The sequence below is a fragment of the Nanorana parkeri genome, unplaced genomic scaffold (assembly GCF_000935625.1).
Source record: "Nanorana parkeri isolate BGI_ZX_2015 unplaced genomic scaffold, ASM93562v1 scaffold329, whole genome shotgun sequence".
NCBI classification, from domain to species: domain Eukaryota; kingdom Metazoa; phylum Chordata; class Amphibia; order Anura; family Dicroglossidae; genus Nanorana; species Nanorana parkeri.
The window spans coordinates 591,376-610,042 of NW_017306597.1; the positions used below are offsets into that span (position 1 = coordinate 591,376).

Sequence of the window (18,667 nt, forward strand, 5' to 3'; positions counted from 1 at the left end):
GGGGGGGGGTTGACAGAACTTGATTGGAAAAAGTGACAGATTCTGAAATCCTAACAAAGAATTTTGGCACCAGAACATGTTCTGAATTCTGAATTGTGTGTCCCCATATTATTGTTCAAAAATTTTGATCCACTGTTTTTTTGCATCAGAGAACAATGTCAAATGTAGAATGAGTCAAATGAGGTTTATGATACGACAAAATGTGGGGTGATCATAACTGGCACATTGCTAAATTGTCCTCCGAAGACGCAGGAATAGTTTGTATGAAATGAGCGTCTTTCTCCTTGTAAAGTCACCATCCCTAGCTTACCTGTTATGAGCATCAGAAGCAAGCACGCTGTCCAATCATTAAACAAAGGTGTCAAAAATGCCAACATTAAATCGCCATGACTAGTCAATGTACAGGAATCCTTTATTAAAATAAATATGGGCACTGCCATTGCTGACCTCATTTTTAAAATGCTGGTTGCCTGGTTATTTTGCTGACCCACTGGCTTCAGCAAGTCACTGACCTGGCACACATAAGCCTATCAGAGCAAAGTCAAAACTCCTTATTTGCATACCTGTTCTGGACTAGTGATTCCGAGTTTTTAAGAAAAAGCAATTAGTATTTGCATAATCAGAATTCAGTATTGCTTTTTCCAGTTTCTTTTAAATTTTAAAATGGCCTTAGGTGCTTTATACAAAAGATCATTTAGTGCTGATTCACATAACAGACTCTCAGTTACTTGCTATACCACACTGGTCAATGGACTTTAAATAAAAAGGCAAAAAACAAAATAAGCTTTCTGATTACCTTTGTATTCCATGCTGTCTGTACCACAATAAATAAGATGCAAGTCTACTATTAACTACTTCATTTTACGATTACTATATAGTGTTTACTATTAAACTATGCCCAGTCTAGGCTAATCCTTTACTCACTAGCTATTTTCACACAGGTATTTTAACTTTATGCTTTCCCCTTTATTCTACATTTATCTTCCACAATGATTGAACACTACAATGTCCACTATGTTTCCCTTTGTTGTTTGGTATTGGATGCCCTTTGACAAAAGTCTCTACCACCCTGTGAGAAACCTGAGAGAGGCTAGTTTAGATTCGCTACAGGTGACCATGGGGACAGACAGAGCACTTATTGTGCAATTATTATAAGGTATACGCTCTTTGAACCATCTTTCACAATGCACATGGGACCTCTGACTGCCCACAGGTTGCAGGTGTTCTGGTGGTTAAGGGGTTATTACACCTAGGAATCATTTCAATGCCTGGAGTTGGTTGAGAGCTTCACTGCTCTACTGACAAATCGTACAAGACAGCTAATTTTACAAGTCAGGTAGCAGATAGCACACAGCCGGCAAAAAGCGGAAAGAAGCTGACATCAGACCCTCTAACTCCTTCCTCCTCCCCCGGGTACCCCTCCCAGACCTCACTCTGACATTCTTTCCCTTTACCAGCACCTCCTGTTTTGTGGTCCTTCACATAAAGTAATTTATCTAATTAGGAAACGTTCAGAGCGGCTTTCAAAGGCGGGAGCCACAGGGAAACATAGGCTGCTTAAAAAAATAAGATCCTTTTACTCTGCCCCCCATGCATGCCGTTAATTGAACGCTAGGAGGGGGGAAAAGAGCATTGAAATCAGAAAATAAAATGAAGACCCAATGTGTGTTATTTTGTCTTGGACAAAAAGCAGGGACAATAAGCAGCATATTCACTAGCAAAGAAGAACATTTAAATCCCAAAGATAGAGAAGAACAAGACGAAACAAGAGAGAAAAACTTGTGTCTACAGCCCCGCTGATATCACACGCACATTAACACAGCGCTTTTAAATTCGGAACCTTTTAATAAAAGGGACGAGAGAAAGTTTAAATTAAAAGGATCTTTCTTGTTTGAAGTAAATGACAAAAATAGGGAAAAAAAACCTAAAAGTATGAAACGATGAGCCAGAAAGTGGGGGGGCTGAGACACTGAATTCACAGTCTGAAGGAGGGAGGAAGGGTGGGGGGGCACTTTGGGGGAAAAAAAAAAAGTTTTATTACAAGGGAATATCAGAAGCATTTATCATTTTTCTCGCATTGCCAAGTACCTGATTATTCCTCATTTCCCTTTTTGTCATGTTCCTGATGAGTTTTTTACGCTGGTGCAGTTAACTGCTTGCTGGTTTACTATAAACAGCAAATCTACAGCAGTGGGGTTAATGTTGAGGCTTTAGCAGCTATTAGAGACAGGTCATATACCCACTAAGGCAGATCGCCCACAAAGCTGGAAGTCCACAGGTGGCCTGCCTCAAATTGACAATGCAGGTCACTCAGACTTGTATTCCACAATATGAGGGATTTGTACACCCACAACAACTGGAAAGCCAAGTTGTTCTTTTCCGAAAAAAGGTACTAAGCAGGTGGCCAAGTATAGATCATTTGATACAGACATACATAGTATTTACTAATCTCTCATTTACTATCTTTTCAACGTTCTAGTACCATCAGCCGGAGCAAATGGTCTATCATGGACTGTTGGTGGCTCCATTACTGCGAGGGTGTAGTGTACTGCACTGCAGCTCCTCTTTATATTCGCCACACCTAGGTCAGCCACAATCCAAGACTGATAAGTGGTCAGACTCAAAAGCGTGATCACATTTTAGAGGTGCTGGAAAACAATGATTAGTGTTTCAAAACAAAGGTGTGCAAAGTCTCACAATTCATATCCTTTTAAAAGAAACCAGTCTGTGTAATAAAGCCTGCTCCCTGCCAACATGCTACATGGAAGGAGCCTTGCTCTATGTGGCAGGAGTGGCCTCTGTGCAGAGTGCTGAGTCAATCAGTAGCAGCATGAGGTTTTGCTGAATACATATGCTACCGGCTGACTCAGCAGAGAGAGTGTCGGATCTCTGCAGAGAGACCACTGCTTTTACATATAATGCAAAGTCCTACCTGCTTCTACATATTATGTAAGGTCCTCCTCTGCAGCATGCTGGCAAGGGACTGGCTTTTCTACTCAGGCCGTAGCTGCTTTAAGACTAAGACTTTCTACAACTTCCATTTTGATGCATCGGGAATATATGTTGCGGATTTAAAATGTCAGTTCAATTAGTTATTGAGCAATACACTAGTATTCATAGTTTAAACAGACAGATTTAATCATTTTCAAAGTACTTATTCTTTATAAAATTGATAACACTAATGTTAAGTTATATTATTTTATACTAATCGCTAATACCCTAAATTATATTGAAATAACATCTCTATATTTCTCTAATTGCTAGTTTACACCATATTTGGTGAGATGTTAATGTTGCCATCTAATAATCTGGAGTTATTTACCTGCTTACAATGTTATTTATGTGTACAATGCTACAAACACTGTTCTTGATAGTTATTTCCATAAAAATGTTATTTAGGAGCCTGATAGCACCCTGATAACGAACAGCAATGAGCACCCAAAAAAGGACAATCTTATTCTGAAATACAGAAGACTGGGGACCAGAGACACCTGACTACGATTTTAGGTAAGTACTTGGGGCATTTTAGTTTTTTTTGTTTAATCCACTGGGGCAATTAAGAGGGAGGTGGAGTAAAGTGTAAAGGGAGTAGGTCCCTAAGGGGTGTAAGATTTAACTAACTTTTGCTTCATAGGGAAGCTATATTTAAACTGATGTTTTATATTTTCTTCAAATATTTAGTTAAATCTTTATTTTACAAATTAACATTTAATACGGGTTACACCAATGACACTGGTGTCACAGAGCATTATTATTAGTTTTTAAAGTAGAAAGCACAGTAGAAGCTGTTTGCCTTCAGACTCTTTGTGTTTCAGACTTCAACACAGTCAGACTGAAACGTAGTTCAGACTCGCACTGTGTTTCAGTATGGCCCCATCTGATCATAACAGCCAATAAACATGTGAAAATGTGTCCAGAGTGCCACCTGGTGGCTGGAAGATTTAATATGAAACAGTTGAATGCAAGATTTTATATTTATCGAACTAAAACATTACTTTTTGTCCTCCTGACATCACGGTAAGCGTAGGAACATCATTCCTTTTGGAATGTGCATGAACAATATCGTTTTGGTATGAACACCAAAGGAGGAAGCTTGAATGCAAGAAGCCAGAGTCACTGGATAACTGTATTGCATGGCATGGACCACTGGAGTCAAAAGGCTAAAACTCTATATTACTGATGAGCTTCAAATTATCAGTGTGTCAACATTATACATTTGTAAGAAGAGAGGTGCTTTTTTTCTATTAAGATATAAATCAGATATCAAGTGCAGCTTACTTTTAATCTTCCCTATGTGGGTTACTGTATTAAAATCCTTGATTTTGTGTGCAGTTTGTAAATATAAATGCATGGGCCAGCCATGTTTTCGCTGCTTCCTGTTTAGTAGTGCTGCACAGTGGTTAAGCCTTGGTTAACCTATTATCTAACTACAAGTGTATTAGGCAAGGTATGTTCAACTGAAAACAAACTCTCTTCACTCTCTAATGGTGTGGAACACCCACAATACTCTTGATAGCACAAGTCCATGTGATTTATGCCAGGCATTCGGTCGACGGGCAAAGTTTTTATTAATGGTAAGAAAGATGTACTTCTATGGGAAGAAATATTGTGATTTGGTAGTACTGATGCAACCTACTGATTTATGTGAAATGTATTAGTGATAGGTCCACTTTACAAAAGAACTATTTCTTTTGTCATTAGGAGCCAGATTCTCCCCTCATACTTCGAGTGAAGTACAGAAGGGACAATCTGATTAGCTACTGAAAGCATCAAGAACAGTTCCCCTTTCACATATGTTTAATCTTGAGTCCCCGTGTCACATCCTTAACAGGACATGCAAGTCAGTTTTTGCCCTATGACCACCTGGAAACTTCAGGGTCCGTCAGAAATTTCAATTTGGTATTATTTCACGACGGATCCATGATAAAAAGGATAAGCATAACTGTTCCTTTCGAGCTTCAATGTCACCTTGCAACCTATCATTTAGAATCCTACATAGACATGCTGTCAGCTGAATTCTGCAAAAGGAGGTATGCTCCCCATATATAGCCCCAATAGAGGGGCCCCTAATTCTTTCCTGAGCTGACTGCTGTGGAATTAACAGGAGAGAAGGTTATCGTTCCTTTAAAGGTTCCTGATCTAGATGAATAAAAACACATACAGCCGTTTTCTGGGCTCTCTGCAGACTGTATTGTTCCTCTGTGACAATGCTCACAAATAGCGTCTCTCACAGGAGACATCTTCAAACCCTCCCCCCTCCCTTGAACGTATGGCTGTCTTTTTTTGGCTGCACGAATCCTTGTTATTATTTCTTGCGCCTCTGAAGACATCTCTCTTCTCGCTTTTCCTCTGTTCCGTTTCCCTCGTCACAAGATTGTCACTCGGAGGAATCTTTCTCTTTCTAGTGCCTTTCTCTTGGAAGAAGCTTAAAGCCTCGTCCCCGACAGTCACTTCAATGGGGTTACGGCCACGTTCCTACCTCTGCTGTCTGCATCACCTGAATTCCCGACTAAATCTTTGCTCCGGAACCAGACTATCTTTGCAAATTACAACTGAATGTCGCTACCTTCCACTAACAACCTCAATGCCAGATATTTGAAGTGAACAATAGCGGAAGAGGGCAAATTATTCATACATACAATATGTAAAGATATAATCATCTCAGTAACATCTGTTATTTTCTGCCTTGAATAGATTTAACGGCAATTCCTTTTTTTCCCCTAAATCTTGGTTGCACTGCTATATATTCTGCATGAATGGATACCTATAATCAGGGCTGGACCTGGACTGACAGGCAGCCTTCATCTATAGAGTACATTTGAATCAATTGCAAAGTTTACTGAACCTAATCATGATTGGTCATTGAGTGCATATCAGCAGGGGTTATTTAGTGGAACCACTTCCCATTCAGCACATTATTAGTAAAATGAGGTGCAGCTTTTGCAGACAATGGTCAGCATGGTAACTGTTTCAAAAACAGTTTGGAGCAGTGTCTCTAAAAGTATGAAATGTGTACAACTGATGGAGAACGCAACTTCATTAGACAGAACATGGCAGAAGACAAGAGTTATGTACATAACAGTATTGTAGTGGCTGGTACTATAGGAGGATTGCAGATTTAACCATTAGACAGGATGCACCTGCCTATAGTGGCTGTAGGATAATGTAATGATGATGGTGTATACAAAGCCAAAACTATTTTTTTTTGACTGAGTCCCATTAGGAATGGGCATCGTGATTTAGGTCCCATTCACACTTAAGAATGGGGCCAATCACATGGGTCTCATGAATTCCTGTGTGACACTCATGCAATCTTCTGCAGGAGAGAGTCTCGTGGGCCCATGGCCTGTTCAATAATGACCAGCCTTCCCACTCTGCTTAGAAACTCAACAGGAAGTGAGAGAAAGCCTCAGAGTAACGGAAAGCCTCTCTTAGTTGTCACCTGAACCAGGTTCCAAACCTTCCCCACTAAAAAAAATAAATGGCTTTAGATACTTTAAAGCACATTGAAAGTGAGTTTGTCATAAAGGTTCTAGTCAAGATTCATGAGTGGCATCCAGCACAAATAAAGGGGTGTGGCTAGTAAAAGTGGTAATTTTTCATTGAACAGGTAAAACCTGGACACTATGAGGCCTTGTTCACACCAAATGCAGAGCAGATCCGGTCAGGCTTCTGCTCACGCACACTAGTCTTTTAGATGCGTTTTTGACGCGTTTCTTCCAGTTTAACATGGGCTTTCAGTGCGTTCCAGGCATTTGCATGCATTTTTGATGAGTTTGCAGATCCAGAGCAGGTAAAATAGGGCTTGCTGCAGTTTTTTTTACCTGCTCTGGATCTGCACGCTGCCATGTGAACTGGAGCTCAAAATACCATAGGAATACATTGGACGCAGTTTTGATCCGGTCTGCACCTGCTCTGCTCTGGATCTGCTCCGCGCTTTGTGTGAACTAGCCCTGAAGGTTGTGATGGTGGTACGTTACCAAAGTTTGGGAAACAATGACCTAGGCTGCCTACTAAACCAAAGAACATGTGAATATCATGGCCAGTTGACTAGTCCTGATCTGTATATACTGGCCTCGGCATGCAAGAAATGGTATTTTCAAGCATCAACAGGTGAAGGAGAGATTGTTCTGCATTTGGGGGACGAAGGCTGTGGGGATAGGAGATATTATGCCATGAAGGACCTTTTTCTTTTTCCTGCAAAGGGATGGTTTAAATGCCTTAATATGCAGCATTGTTCCATTTACTTGACTCAAAACAGTAGCGATTATTGTCTCAGATTTATACGGTTTGCTCATTGCCTGGAGCACAGCTCTATCTTAAAATGTTACACATGTTTTTGAGCTAGAAAAGAAAGGTTCATTATTTTTAGCATTAAAGTAGATTTAAAACTAAGCACTGAAGCCAACACGTTAATGTTATTTCAAAAGTGTCCAGTCCTTATAATTTTCCAACTTTATATAAATGAATCCCTGGTGATCCTGTCATGAAGATCATTGTTCAGGCACTTCCTGTTCTGCGGTGACAACTGTCTCCTAGTTGTACTCCTGCATTGTCACCCTGTTACATGCACCCCTGCTAGACACTACAAGCCGCTGTGATGACACATCCAGCGCAACGCTGACATTGAAGAGAGCGAATGTAGACAGGAAGTAGTTTAAAGAGGATAGATGAGATTAGCAGCACGGAAATGGCAATTGTTTACAATACAGAGCGCTTTATCTATTAAAACTCGTACTTTAATGCATAATGGCTTTATAAATGTTGCACGCCACCACTCAGAACTATGTGCAATGTAGAGCTTGACAAATGCATTAAGCATAACTCCACTAAAGTGACACTGTCATGGAGGAGGTAAGGGGATACAGGATATAAAATCTGATTGTAATTGGTTTTAATGTAGCCAAATACAAGAAAGTAAAAAGCTATCATGTAAAGACCTTCTGCGCATTGGCTGCCTAGTGCCCCTCTGCTCCCCAAACCATCTGAGGGCAATTCTATCCTTTTGTGTGGGTGCCTGTTACACAGTCCTTTAGTATTCAGGAGGCATTGTGTACTACATGTCTTAGGCCTAGTTCACACCAGACCAGACAAAGTGCGTTCCAGCCTGATTCTGGCCAGAAAACACTACATTGCGGCCGGCTATGTTGTGGGGCAGGAGGGGCTGCGCCGGTCCATTGAAGTGAATGGCACCGTAGCCACGCCCTCCGGCTGCAATGCAATCGGCCACATGGGAACGCAAGGCACATTATGCCTGCGGTCCAGTCCGAACAAAGTGCTGCAAGCACTATTTTGTTCGGACCGGATGCAGTGCGTTCTGGCCAGAATCGGGCCGGAACGCACTGTGTCTGGTGTGAACAAGGCCTTAAAAGGGAGACATCTGTGACCAACATCTGTGATACTAAGATATGGCAATGTTCCTCTGCAGAAGTGGATGTTGATCCTGGAAACAGGTCAGAAACTGAAAAATTTCCACTGATGCATCTTCTCTGACGTTATTGTTCACAAACAGTAGATTGCATCAAGTGCATACCGGTATATACAATATGAAATGAGATCCGAGAGCTATCTAAATCTCTGTCCTCACATGATAGCTGTACCTTTTAATTGGTTTAAAAGTAGTAAAATATTTCACATGCACGAGATTAAGAATATTTTATGAATTGGTTTATACAAGTTATACTTGCAACACTGTCAATCTCAGTTATTATTTTCTTTTATTCATTTTTTGACATACGTAAATCAGGCATGCTGTAAATGGGTGTTAAAATTACTACACTTGTTCCAGGTCAGTGGCTCAGAGAGCAATGAAGCCAATGCAGCTATGTGACAGCCAGGCATCTAGCATTTTCAGAAAAGAATGGGGGTTTCCAAAATTCTCACACTACAACTTTCCTTAAACTGACATTTTATGAAATGAGGAAGGGGTACAAGACATTTGTTCAAATATACATAACGTGTGTGTGTGGGGTGTATGATATGCATAAATATATATATATGAAAGTAAATGATCTTCCTGGGGCATTGTTAAATACTTAGGCTGATGTCAGACAGGCGACTATAACGATTGTGATCCTGCCCCTGGTGATTTGGCTCTAGTGGCAGAATAGCTCATCAGACATCAGCCTTAGTCTTCAATTCTCCAGATGTTGCTTACAGTCATTCATTATATATTACGTAAATCAAAGCATGCAAAGACTACTTACCGCTACTGATGGCAGAGTTTGCTAGGACAGCACCTTCACTCCACTGATCCGCACTAGACACAGAGTATGACCGCTGGTGCATCCCATCTAGGCGACTAAAAGAACCCAGGCTAATGCCACTAGGACCACTGGCCATCTGGGTAACGGACGTACTGGTCGTCACATTTCCTGCAATTAAGATAATAGGAGATTAAGGTATCTGCGCAGGGGGTTCAAAACGTTGTCTATACCCAATGTAACAATGGTTAGAAGCCTCATTTTTCCAGGGCCAGATTTACAAAGCCAAGATTTGTGAATGACCCTAGTAGGCTGCAGACTAGGGAGAATAAACTTTAGAGGGGGGTTTTGGCAGTCCATTGTTTCTTTGTTTTGTCGCATTTGTTGTTGTGTAAATGTTATGGGGACAATTTATCACAAATCTGGTAAAAGTATTCATATTAACTTACATATTTACCTAAAAAAAACACATACATCTGTGTTCACAGGACATGACAACACAAGTAGCCTTGGTGGAAACCAACTGAAATCCAGTCCTGAGCATCAGAAAATGTACCTTCTGCCCCGTATTTATTCCATCAGCTGATAAAAAGCTGTACTTCTATTAAAGGAGAACTATGGGGTCAGTGCTTTTCCCCATAGTTCTCATAAGGGTAACGGGAGGACATAAACTAGCTTCCTCCCGTGACCCAAAGCTCAGTATATCGCGAGCTACAGCTGGCGGTATGCTGAGAGCGCCGAAGCCGGGACGGATCCCGACATTACTGTCGAGATCCACCCAGCTGCGTGAGTGACAGCTGGCTCTGCCTATCTAGAGGCAGAGCCAGCTGTACCCACCACCTCCCCCATCCATTCCTCCAGTCAGCGCTGGAGGATCGGACAAGGGAGGGGGGAAATCCCTGCAGGGAGCCGTGAGTGACAGTCACGGCTCTCTGCAGGGACATGATCGAGAAGTGAGCGAGCGACGGTATGCGTTTGTTCACTTCCCGAACTATGAGGCTGAGTGAAAATCACTCAGCTCATAGTTCTCCTTTAAACAGTAAACTGGGCTGTTTGTAACTCTATAAGATATTTGTCAAGAAGAGTGAGAAAAGTACATTGTAGCCATGTATATGGATATTCATACTATCTATAGACATTGTTAACATAGTAAGACACTGCACAGTTTGATAAGTCTGCTTTCAATCTTTTCGGAAGAGCAGCATTGAGTATTGCTCCATGATACACAGGGGAGAGATGACAAAGCTATCAGCTCTCAATGAACTGAATGAAAGATGAAAGCATAGTTCACAAAGGTGATTGTGAAAGCTGACTCAATTCCAGAAACTGAACTAACTCATAAAATGGCATACTCTTATATTTTTCAATAGCTTTGTCTGATGTAATTCTGTGTATATTAGAAGGTTTGTACATTTACTAATGTATATGCTGCTGCTAAACAAAGACACACTATGCCAACTTGGTTGGAAACCAATTCATCTACTTGTTCTTGCATTGTGGGTGGAAATGCACACAAACATAAAACCTCCAAATGCACAGTGAGACCACATTGTCCTTGGAGTTGGAAAAGTTTGGCCAGGATGTGGCATCAAAGGTGTAATATAACTACACTCTGGTATGCACTGAATAGTGGATTTGTATGTTTGGTAAATAGGGATTGTCAAGAGTCGGATTTTTCTAACAACCAGATGTGTGTCTATTGAATTTTTTACCTTAGGACAATTAAAATAAATGTCAACTAAGCATGAATAGGAAGCAGGAGATAAAGTATGCATGGGACAGAAGAGTAGGAAGGTAATCATAGGTCAGTGAAGATCATAGAAGAGGACAGCCTGAAGAAGCTCACACTCCCCTTCTAAAAAAGCTTCCTGGCTGTTATGATACAAATACTTCAAAACTTTCAGGGCCCATTCACACCCATTGTGATGTATTTGCTCTATGCGCGATGCATTGTGGGGGCATCCATTGTGAATGGCACCCCAATGCAATGTACCGTAGAGTGCACTGCGTTGCTTTAGGAAAAAAATTATCATGTGGTGCATTTCTTCATCCTCTGTGGTATATGGCAGACCATTCAATATGAGTGGTCTACCATACTGCATCACACACCAATGCATGCCGTAACACTCATACGTTAATGCACTGGAATGGAATGTATAAGTGTAAATGGGTCCTCAGAGTCAGTGCACTGGCACAGGTATGCAGATTTAAATTCTGACTTTACCCAGACTTCACTCACTGCATGATTGTTTCAGGTCAGTGACTAAGAAAGTACTGAGGTCAGAGGAAGCAAGGCAACTAGAATTTTCAGAAGAAACTCAGCAATGACATACAGGCTTCCACTGAAAGAAAAAACCAACAACCCATGAAGCCCAAGTTTAGATGTGGCAGATCTACCATCGCTATAACTGAGCCTGCATTACTCTGCTGTAAAACTATTTAAATTTTTTTCTTTGTTCCCTGCCTCTTTTTTATTATTATTATTCTCACATTTACTTGCTCCCACCACAGCAAGAGCAGCGTCAGTTGGCGCCTGTCGGCTGCGAGAGGCGTCCTGATAAACAGCCTCTGCAGGACACACAACAGGGATAATGTACACTTAAGTACTAGCAATGTGCTGCCATTCTGCACAGCCGATTACTTCCCGCGCCTGTCACTCAAAGAGGAAATGGCTGAACCCATTAGATAGAAACCTTTGCAATGTATCCTAAATGCTTCCTGCGATGCTATTAATCTGAGAGCGGAGGATGCCTAGAGAGGCGCTCCCCTCAGTCACAGGAGTGGGGGGGCTACCAGAGGGGTGCACATGACTGCATTGCTGTCACCCTGTCCCCCCTACTGACTCGTTAATCAAGATCTGGTTATTACCCCTACCACAGACACAGAGGACACAGCTCGATCTTAAACACTCATTAGAAACATCTTCAGAGCACAGCTGAGTGGAAAGTGTGACAGAAGGGGTGAGAAATAAGAAGAGAGGTGATGAAAGAAAATACAGGGTGGGTGGGAGAGGTAAAACAAAGAAACAGACATCGGCTGATTGTATAGGAAAGTAGTGTGGAAAATGTACGATACAGACACACAGAAAAGGAGGCGGGGTAATGGCGGGTTTGCAGTTGGGCGCAATAGGTACAAGTTTACATAACTTTACCGGACGCAGAAAACAGGCGTGCTGTGAACGGAGAAGAGAAAAGTCCATACGGGTAAATGTGTGCAGGAGTGAGGCAGACGATGGGGAGGAGGAAGAGGGGGATCAAAGCAAGTCCGATGGCATTAATATTCATGACAATAATTAGTATTCTAGGTCACTGAATATTCATTGCTATTAGTTTGGATTTTATGGGTTTACGAGATGTTCTGATTGTTGGAGTGTGGAGGGCGCCGCACGATGAGGACTTTTAAGATGTCATCAGCAGTTCAACGCTGAAAACACATTAGTGGTTTTGGGTAAAAATCAGCCCCTTGTCTCTTGATGGATTTAACATTATGAGAGAGACCTGGGGCTAGTGAAGAGGGGAGGAACAAGGGAGGGGGGATTACTACTGCTTTTCAGTGAGGAAAGATAGATGCATACAGGGTTTTACTTTATAAAAAAAGCAGTACACAGACAATTGTCAGACAAGAAAAGTGTGTATTATAGAGTGCAGTGATCTAACAATCCCAATCCGCTATACCAGTCCGCTACCATAGCATTGTACAACATCTGAGTACCCTCACAGGTTAAGAACTCAGACATCCTACTACTGTGATAGGTCCTTTATGTTTTGGGAGATTCCGAGCCCTGTTGGGTGCCTGTGTGGTCTAAAATATATGTGTGCCTTCTAAAAAGTCATCTATTGCTTGGGTACAACATAACGAGCAGAGTGAATGCAATGTCATATAAAAGGGCAAGTACACACAAAGGCTTTATTTCAGTATGCTGGATAAGCCTCCATATTCCATTCCAGGGACACGGGTGGTGAGATCTCTGCACCTAAGTTTGCAGCTCTGCCGGCCTACTCCGATCTATGCTGGGGTTGGATCTCATGCTGGTTTATGGATTTTCTATTCAACCAATTTTACTAGAGGTTAGCATGTATTCAAACTGCAATAATAGGATTTTGGTACTCACCGTAAAATCCTTTTCTCTCCGTTCATTGAAGGACACAGGGATGAAAAAAAAAATCAGGAAGAAGCAGGTAAGAATACCGAGGAAAATTCTTAGCTCCTTACTCCTGACGCTAGGCAAAAAACTGGAGACTTCTCAGTAGGTGGGGGGTTTGGCCACCGGCAGGGGCCGCCCCTAGGCTGTAATTGGTCTTTAGTTTTTTTGTGCCTAGCGTCCTTCTCCTGCAGGTGGCGATATTACCCTACAGTACATGATCTCCGATCTGTTCCCTGTGTCCTTCAATGAACGGGAGAGAAATATAATTTTGATGGTGCAGAAAGAGATTGCGGTAAGACTAATCTTAACTAAAAGCATTATCCAGCACAGTATCAAGTGGCCTATGAGAATAGTTCAGATGCAAGACCTTCCCTGACTTGGTTCTTAATATGAATACAGGTGTGCATCAAGTGGAATGGGCATACTATATCTACATTGCTAACTCCTTAGGTTACTTTAGCATCATGCACATTTTGTTTCACATTTGATCTGTCACATCAACAGATCTGATCCGGCACCGAGTTGTAACAGGTTTTACCAGTATGGATAGAATTTGAATTAATTTTTTTTTTTTAAGCAGATCCCTAGACTACAATGTCATGCTACCCATTGCTATAAAATGACACTTGTCCAATCAGGCAACCACTTTATATCTATAGAGGCCTGTACAACTGCCACAGGATGTCACTAAGGAGGAAAAGTTGATCGGGCAGGTTGGAAAATCTACTCTGATCACCATTGTTCCCTGCATAAAAAGACGGGGCTTCGCTCTGCTCCCTGCTCTACCCCCTTCCTGAGGCTACAAACGGTACAAAATTGGTTGAGCTAAGCTTGTAGTTTTGTGACACTTTATTAAATCAGAACAACCAACACTATAAATCAGTTTGTAAAACACTCCAGAATATGATAGCACTACAAAAACCAAGAACGGTAATTAAAAACACATACCATCAGATAGTAATTTATCGGTACACTCTGATTTCAAAATAATAAAACCAATTCCAATATACTGCAATTTATTCTAAGCAGCTGGGTGTATGGTAGTGCTTTGGTACACAGTTACATCAGGAGTCTTCCAGGATTGTGAACTTTAAGGCTAAAGTAAACTATTAGGCTGCTTACATCAGAAAGAGACAAAGAGGGTCCCCTAATTGGTCATGGTGTTCGAACAGGAGACTTCGATCTAGAAAAACTGGGAGTGGAAGGGTGCACACAGCAGCTAATCGGTAACTTGCTTCATTTTCTAATGTGAACTTAAAGGATGACACCCGGAATATGACTGGTTTCTCGATAAACCACCTGCACTATTCATGTATGAGGTCCAGTGTGAGGATGGTGACATTTAGTGATTAGTCAATAACCAATATACAGAAGCACATAGAAAGGTTATAAATAATAACAACAACAACAACAACAGTACTACAAGTGTGACTGATTACAATGGGCTTTTCTTTGCTTCAATTTCTACAAATAAACTTCTAGTTATTCATACCAAGGAAAATGTACGAAGACACCAGTGGCGTAACAATCGCCATAGTGACCCAGGCGGCCGCTATGGGGCCCAGCCAGGGCCGCCTGGGTCGCTATGGCATGTGGGGGTGCTGGCTGTCACAGACACAGCTCAGCAGCGCCCACGGCGCATTTCTCCTCATAGCCGCTAGGGACTGAACAGGAGTCGGGGCCCGGGGACTGAACAGGAGTCGGGGCCCGGGGACTGAACAGGAGTCCGGGCCCGGGGACTGAACAGGAGTCCGGGCCCGGGGACTGAACAGGAGTCGGGGCCCGGCGACCACAGAGGCGCTGACAGGTAAGAGATCTCAGACCCTGCAGAGCCCACTATAGAGAGTCTATGGTGGGCTCTGCAGGTCACTCTCCGCTGAGGCTCTGCAAGTGGCATAACTAGCAATCACGGGGCCCCATACAAAATTTTGCTATGGGGCCCTGTGATTTCTAGTTACGCCCCTGGAAGACACTACATAGTCATTTATATTGCAGATAATTGGTACACAGACAAAGTGCTATACAAGTTCTGATCCACACAGACAATGACAAAGGAAGGCTAAAATACAATTCTACAATTGTATTCATGGTACGAAAGTAAGCGACAATCGCTCATTACAGAATAAAAACATCCATTACTGGAAAACCTTCATATTATATGAAAATACTCAGAGGTGAGTCCATTAACTATAACTAGCAAAACAGTGTAAAAAGTGGATGACACAGATGAAAAGAGTTCATAGTTATTCACATTCATTACGGTGAAAGTCAGCCTTTCATAAAACAGATGTCAGTATGCTCTGATACATGTATTAGATTATTTGAGCTCAATTTAAAAATAAAACAAGCTATTTCTGAAGGCAGCTTTCATTGCCTCCTAACACGTGCTGTTAAGCACATTCGTTTAGTAATAGGATGTGGCGTTGTTACTGTACACAAACCATTAACAGAGCTGGTTTACAGCAGAATATATTCCAATGAGCACACATATACACCACTTCCAGTGCGCTCCTGGACTAAATACGGGAGATCCTTCTACAAAGTGTACACAGACTTATTAGTATTTTACCAATACACACCTGTATTAGGGGAGATCTGCAGCCCGCTGACTTCCTTGGTTAGTCCATTGGTTTTGGGGCTGGCAATGGGTGCAGAGGATGATGTGGCTCGTGGAGGCCTTTTCCCTGGAACCTTCACTGTAGTCCTGAGGAGGTCTATTTCCTTACCATGGACATTTTGCATGTAATCCTAAAAGACAAAAATACTATTAATACCTTAGGGGAATAAAAACCGTACAAAAAAAGTAGTTGCCTCACTCATTTTCATTGTGAACGTTTGAGGAAACAGTTTTGATGGCTGTTTAAACACAGTAATTATCAGGAATTTTGTATCAGCATCCAGATTCCCTCTGCAATTTTTATGCCAGAAAAGGAAACAGATTATTGGCTCTTATGGAAACAATAAAATGTTCCTCTTTCCTTCCTTTAAAACACATAGAGCCACTGGAGCTGCAACAAACTGGGACACAGTGGAACTGTTGCCTATTGCAACCAACCAAGTTTCATCCAAAATTCTGTAGGGAAGAAGGAAATCAAGAATCTAATTGACCTCTCTAAGCAATAACTGCACTTTTGTTCCTGTTGTGAAAGCAAACAGAAGGTGTCTAGAACAATCTGGTGCATACTTGACAACATGAATCTTTAAAAGAGAACTATGGGGTAAGTGTTTTTCCCCATAGTTCTCCTCAGGGTCACGGGAGAACATAAACTAGCGTCCTCCCGTGACCCAAAGCTCAGTATACCGCAAGCTACGACCAGCGGTATACTGAGACCACCGCAGCCAGGACGGATCCCGATATTACTGTCGAGATCCACCCAGCTGCGTGATTGACAGCTGGCTCTGCCTATCTAGAGGCAGAGCCAGCTGTACCTGCCCCCTCCCCCGTACGTTCTTCCAGTCAGCGCTGGAGGATCGGAGCGGGGAATCCCTGCAGGGAGCCGTGACAGTCACGGCTCTCTGCAGGGACAGGATCGAGAAGTGAGCGAGCAATGGTATGTGTTCGCTCACTTCCCGATCTATTGAGCCGACGTGTGACAGTTCCATTGTCACACAACGGCTCGAACTATGAGGTTGAGTGAAAATCACTCACCTCATAGTTCTCCTTTAAACTAGAAATGTGCTGGCACTTAGGGTCTTGACCTCTAAGTTGGGCAACATCTTGAGACAGTGTCAAGAGTATCCAAATTTCTATTGACCTCAGATTTTCTATACCGCTAGAAAAAAAGGATATGGTGCACACAAGAAGCAAGTAGGCAAGTTTAGCAGTTAAGTTATTGCTAGTGCTTGGGTTATTGGTTAGGGGTATTTTGAAGTTAACAGATGGGTAAAGCCAGGGCCGGCCTTAGGGGTGTGCGAGCCGTGCGGCCGCACAGGGTGCCATGGCAACCAGGGCGCCGTAGCTTTAGGGTTCATTTTAGTGGATAGGATGAAGTCAATCCTTATTGAGTAATTTTAAGGGTTGGTTAAGGTGTTACAGACAGTTTTAAAAAAAAACTTCTATGAGAGAAAATTATAGGCTACAATTGCTGATGTCTAAATTTGAAGATCCTAGTTGGTTGGGGCATCATTACTGATGCAAGCTTTAATACTCATAAACCCATTATAAGTATTAGAAGATTACGAATTCTGACTGTTCCTCAACTTTCACTTGCTTTGTTTATTCCAAATCTGAGACATATTAGCATAGAAGCCAAGCATCAAATATTTCAGAAGGAGTCCAACAATGGGCCCCCATTATTCCAAGAGAGGATTGTGAATGACAGAGGTTAGCAATATTTTGGTTTAATGTCACTTATTTTTAGCACTGTTTTGCCCCAGAATATCAGTCCAGCACTGACGGTTATAAAGAAACAGTGCGGACAGCATACACATTTCATCAAAGTTGCTGACACTGGGCTGAATTTATAGGAAAACTCAGGCACAGCAGGTCCAAAACCTATCTGTCACACGTTGGCTCTACTGAACAAAGAAACTGTCACACGTTGGCTCTACTGATCAAGAAATGAGCGAACGCATACCGTCGCACACTCACTTCCTGATCATCTCCCCGCTGAGATTCCCTCCTCCCCTCTCCGATCCTTCAGCGCTAACTGGAGGAACGGACGGGGGAGGGGGCGGGCCAAGCTGGCTCTGCTTCTAGATAGGCAAAGCCAGTTGTCAATGAGCCAGTTGGGTGGATCTCGACAGTATTGTTGGGATCAGTCCTGGCTGCGGCGTCTCAGTATATAGCGAGCTATATACTGAAATTTGGTTCACGGAGGAGGCTAGCATATGTCCTGCCGTTACCCTAAAGAGAACTATGGGATAAAAAGGATACCCCATAGTTCTCTTTTAAAGGTTTTTTTTTGGTTGGTTGCTGTAAGTAATGTTTAGTACATTAAAACTAAGCCTTAACTGGCATTGCCCTAGCCAAGTGAGGCTCAAAATGTAAAGTTGATATACAATAAGATTTAATTATTTGGATTTCTTTATGTGCTTTGCTTCCTGGCGACTATATTTGACATAAATATGTCCCTTAAAAATAATAGAAAAGTTAGAAGCCATAATTCAAAATAAAACCATACCACAGGAATGACTTGTAAATGCTCTGGGTGCCTACCAAAACATACTGGTGGATTAACTGGTTTCTACCCAAACACTGGCCCAGAGTCTGCAAGCCTGAAATAAGTATAGCGGAGTGTAGGGTCCTTTAGCTCAATAACGGATAAAAAGTTTTAAAAAATAATATATTTGTCTTTTCTCAAAATGAAATGACCCAAAT

The 18,667-nt window shown here is 42.0% G+C and overlaps 1 protein-coding gene across 9 annotated transcripts in view; it reads right to left on the reverse strand.

Annotated features, from left to right (window-relative positions):
- Positions 1–18,667, reverse strand: part of AGAP1 (ArfGAP with GTPase domain, ankyrin repeat and PH domain 1) — a 382,012-nt gene that overhangs the window by 57,545 nt on the left and 305,800 nt on the right. For all 9 annotated transcript variants that reach the window (XM_018558278.1, XM_018558280.1, XM_018558279.1 and 6 more), the window contains 2 exons: positions 15,927–16,095; positions 9,207–9,374 (listed from right to left, as the gene is read on the reverse strand). In XM_018558278.1, the coding sequence (XP_018413780.1) occupies positions 9,207–9,374; positions 15,927–16,095 (337 nt within the window). The remainder of the gene's footprint in view (positions 1–9,206; positions 9,375–15,926; positions 16,096–18,667) is intronic.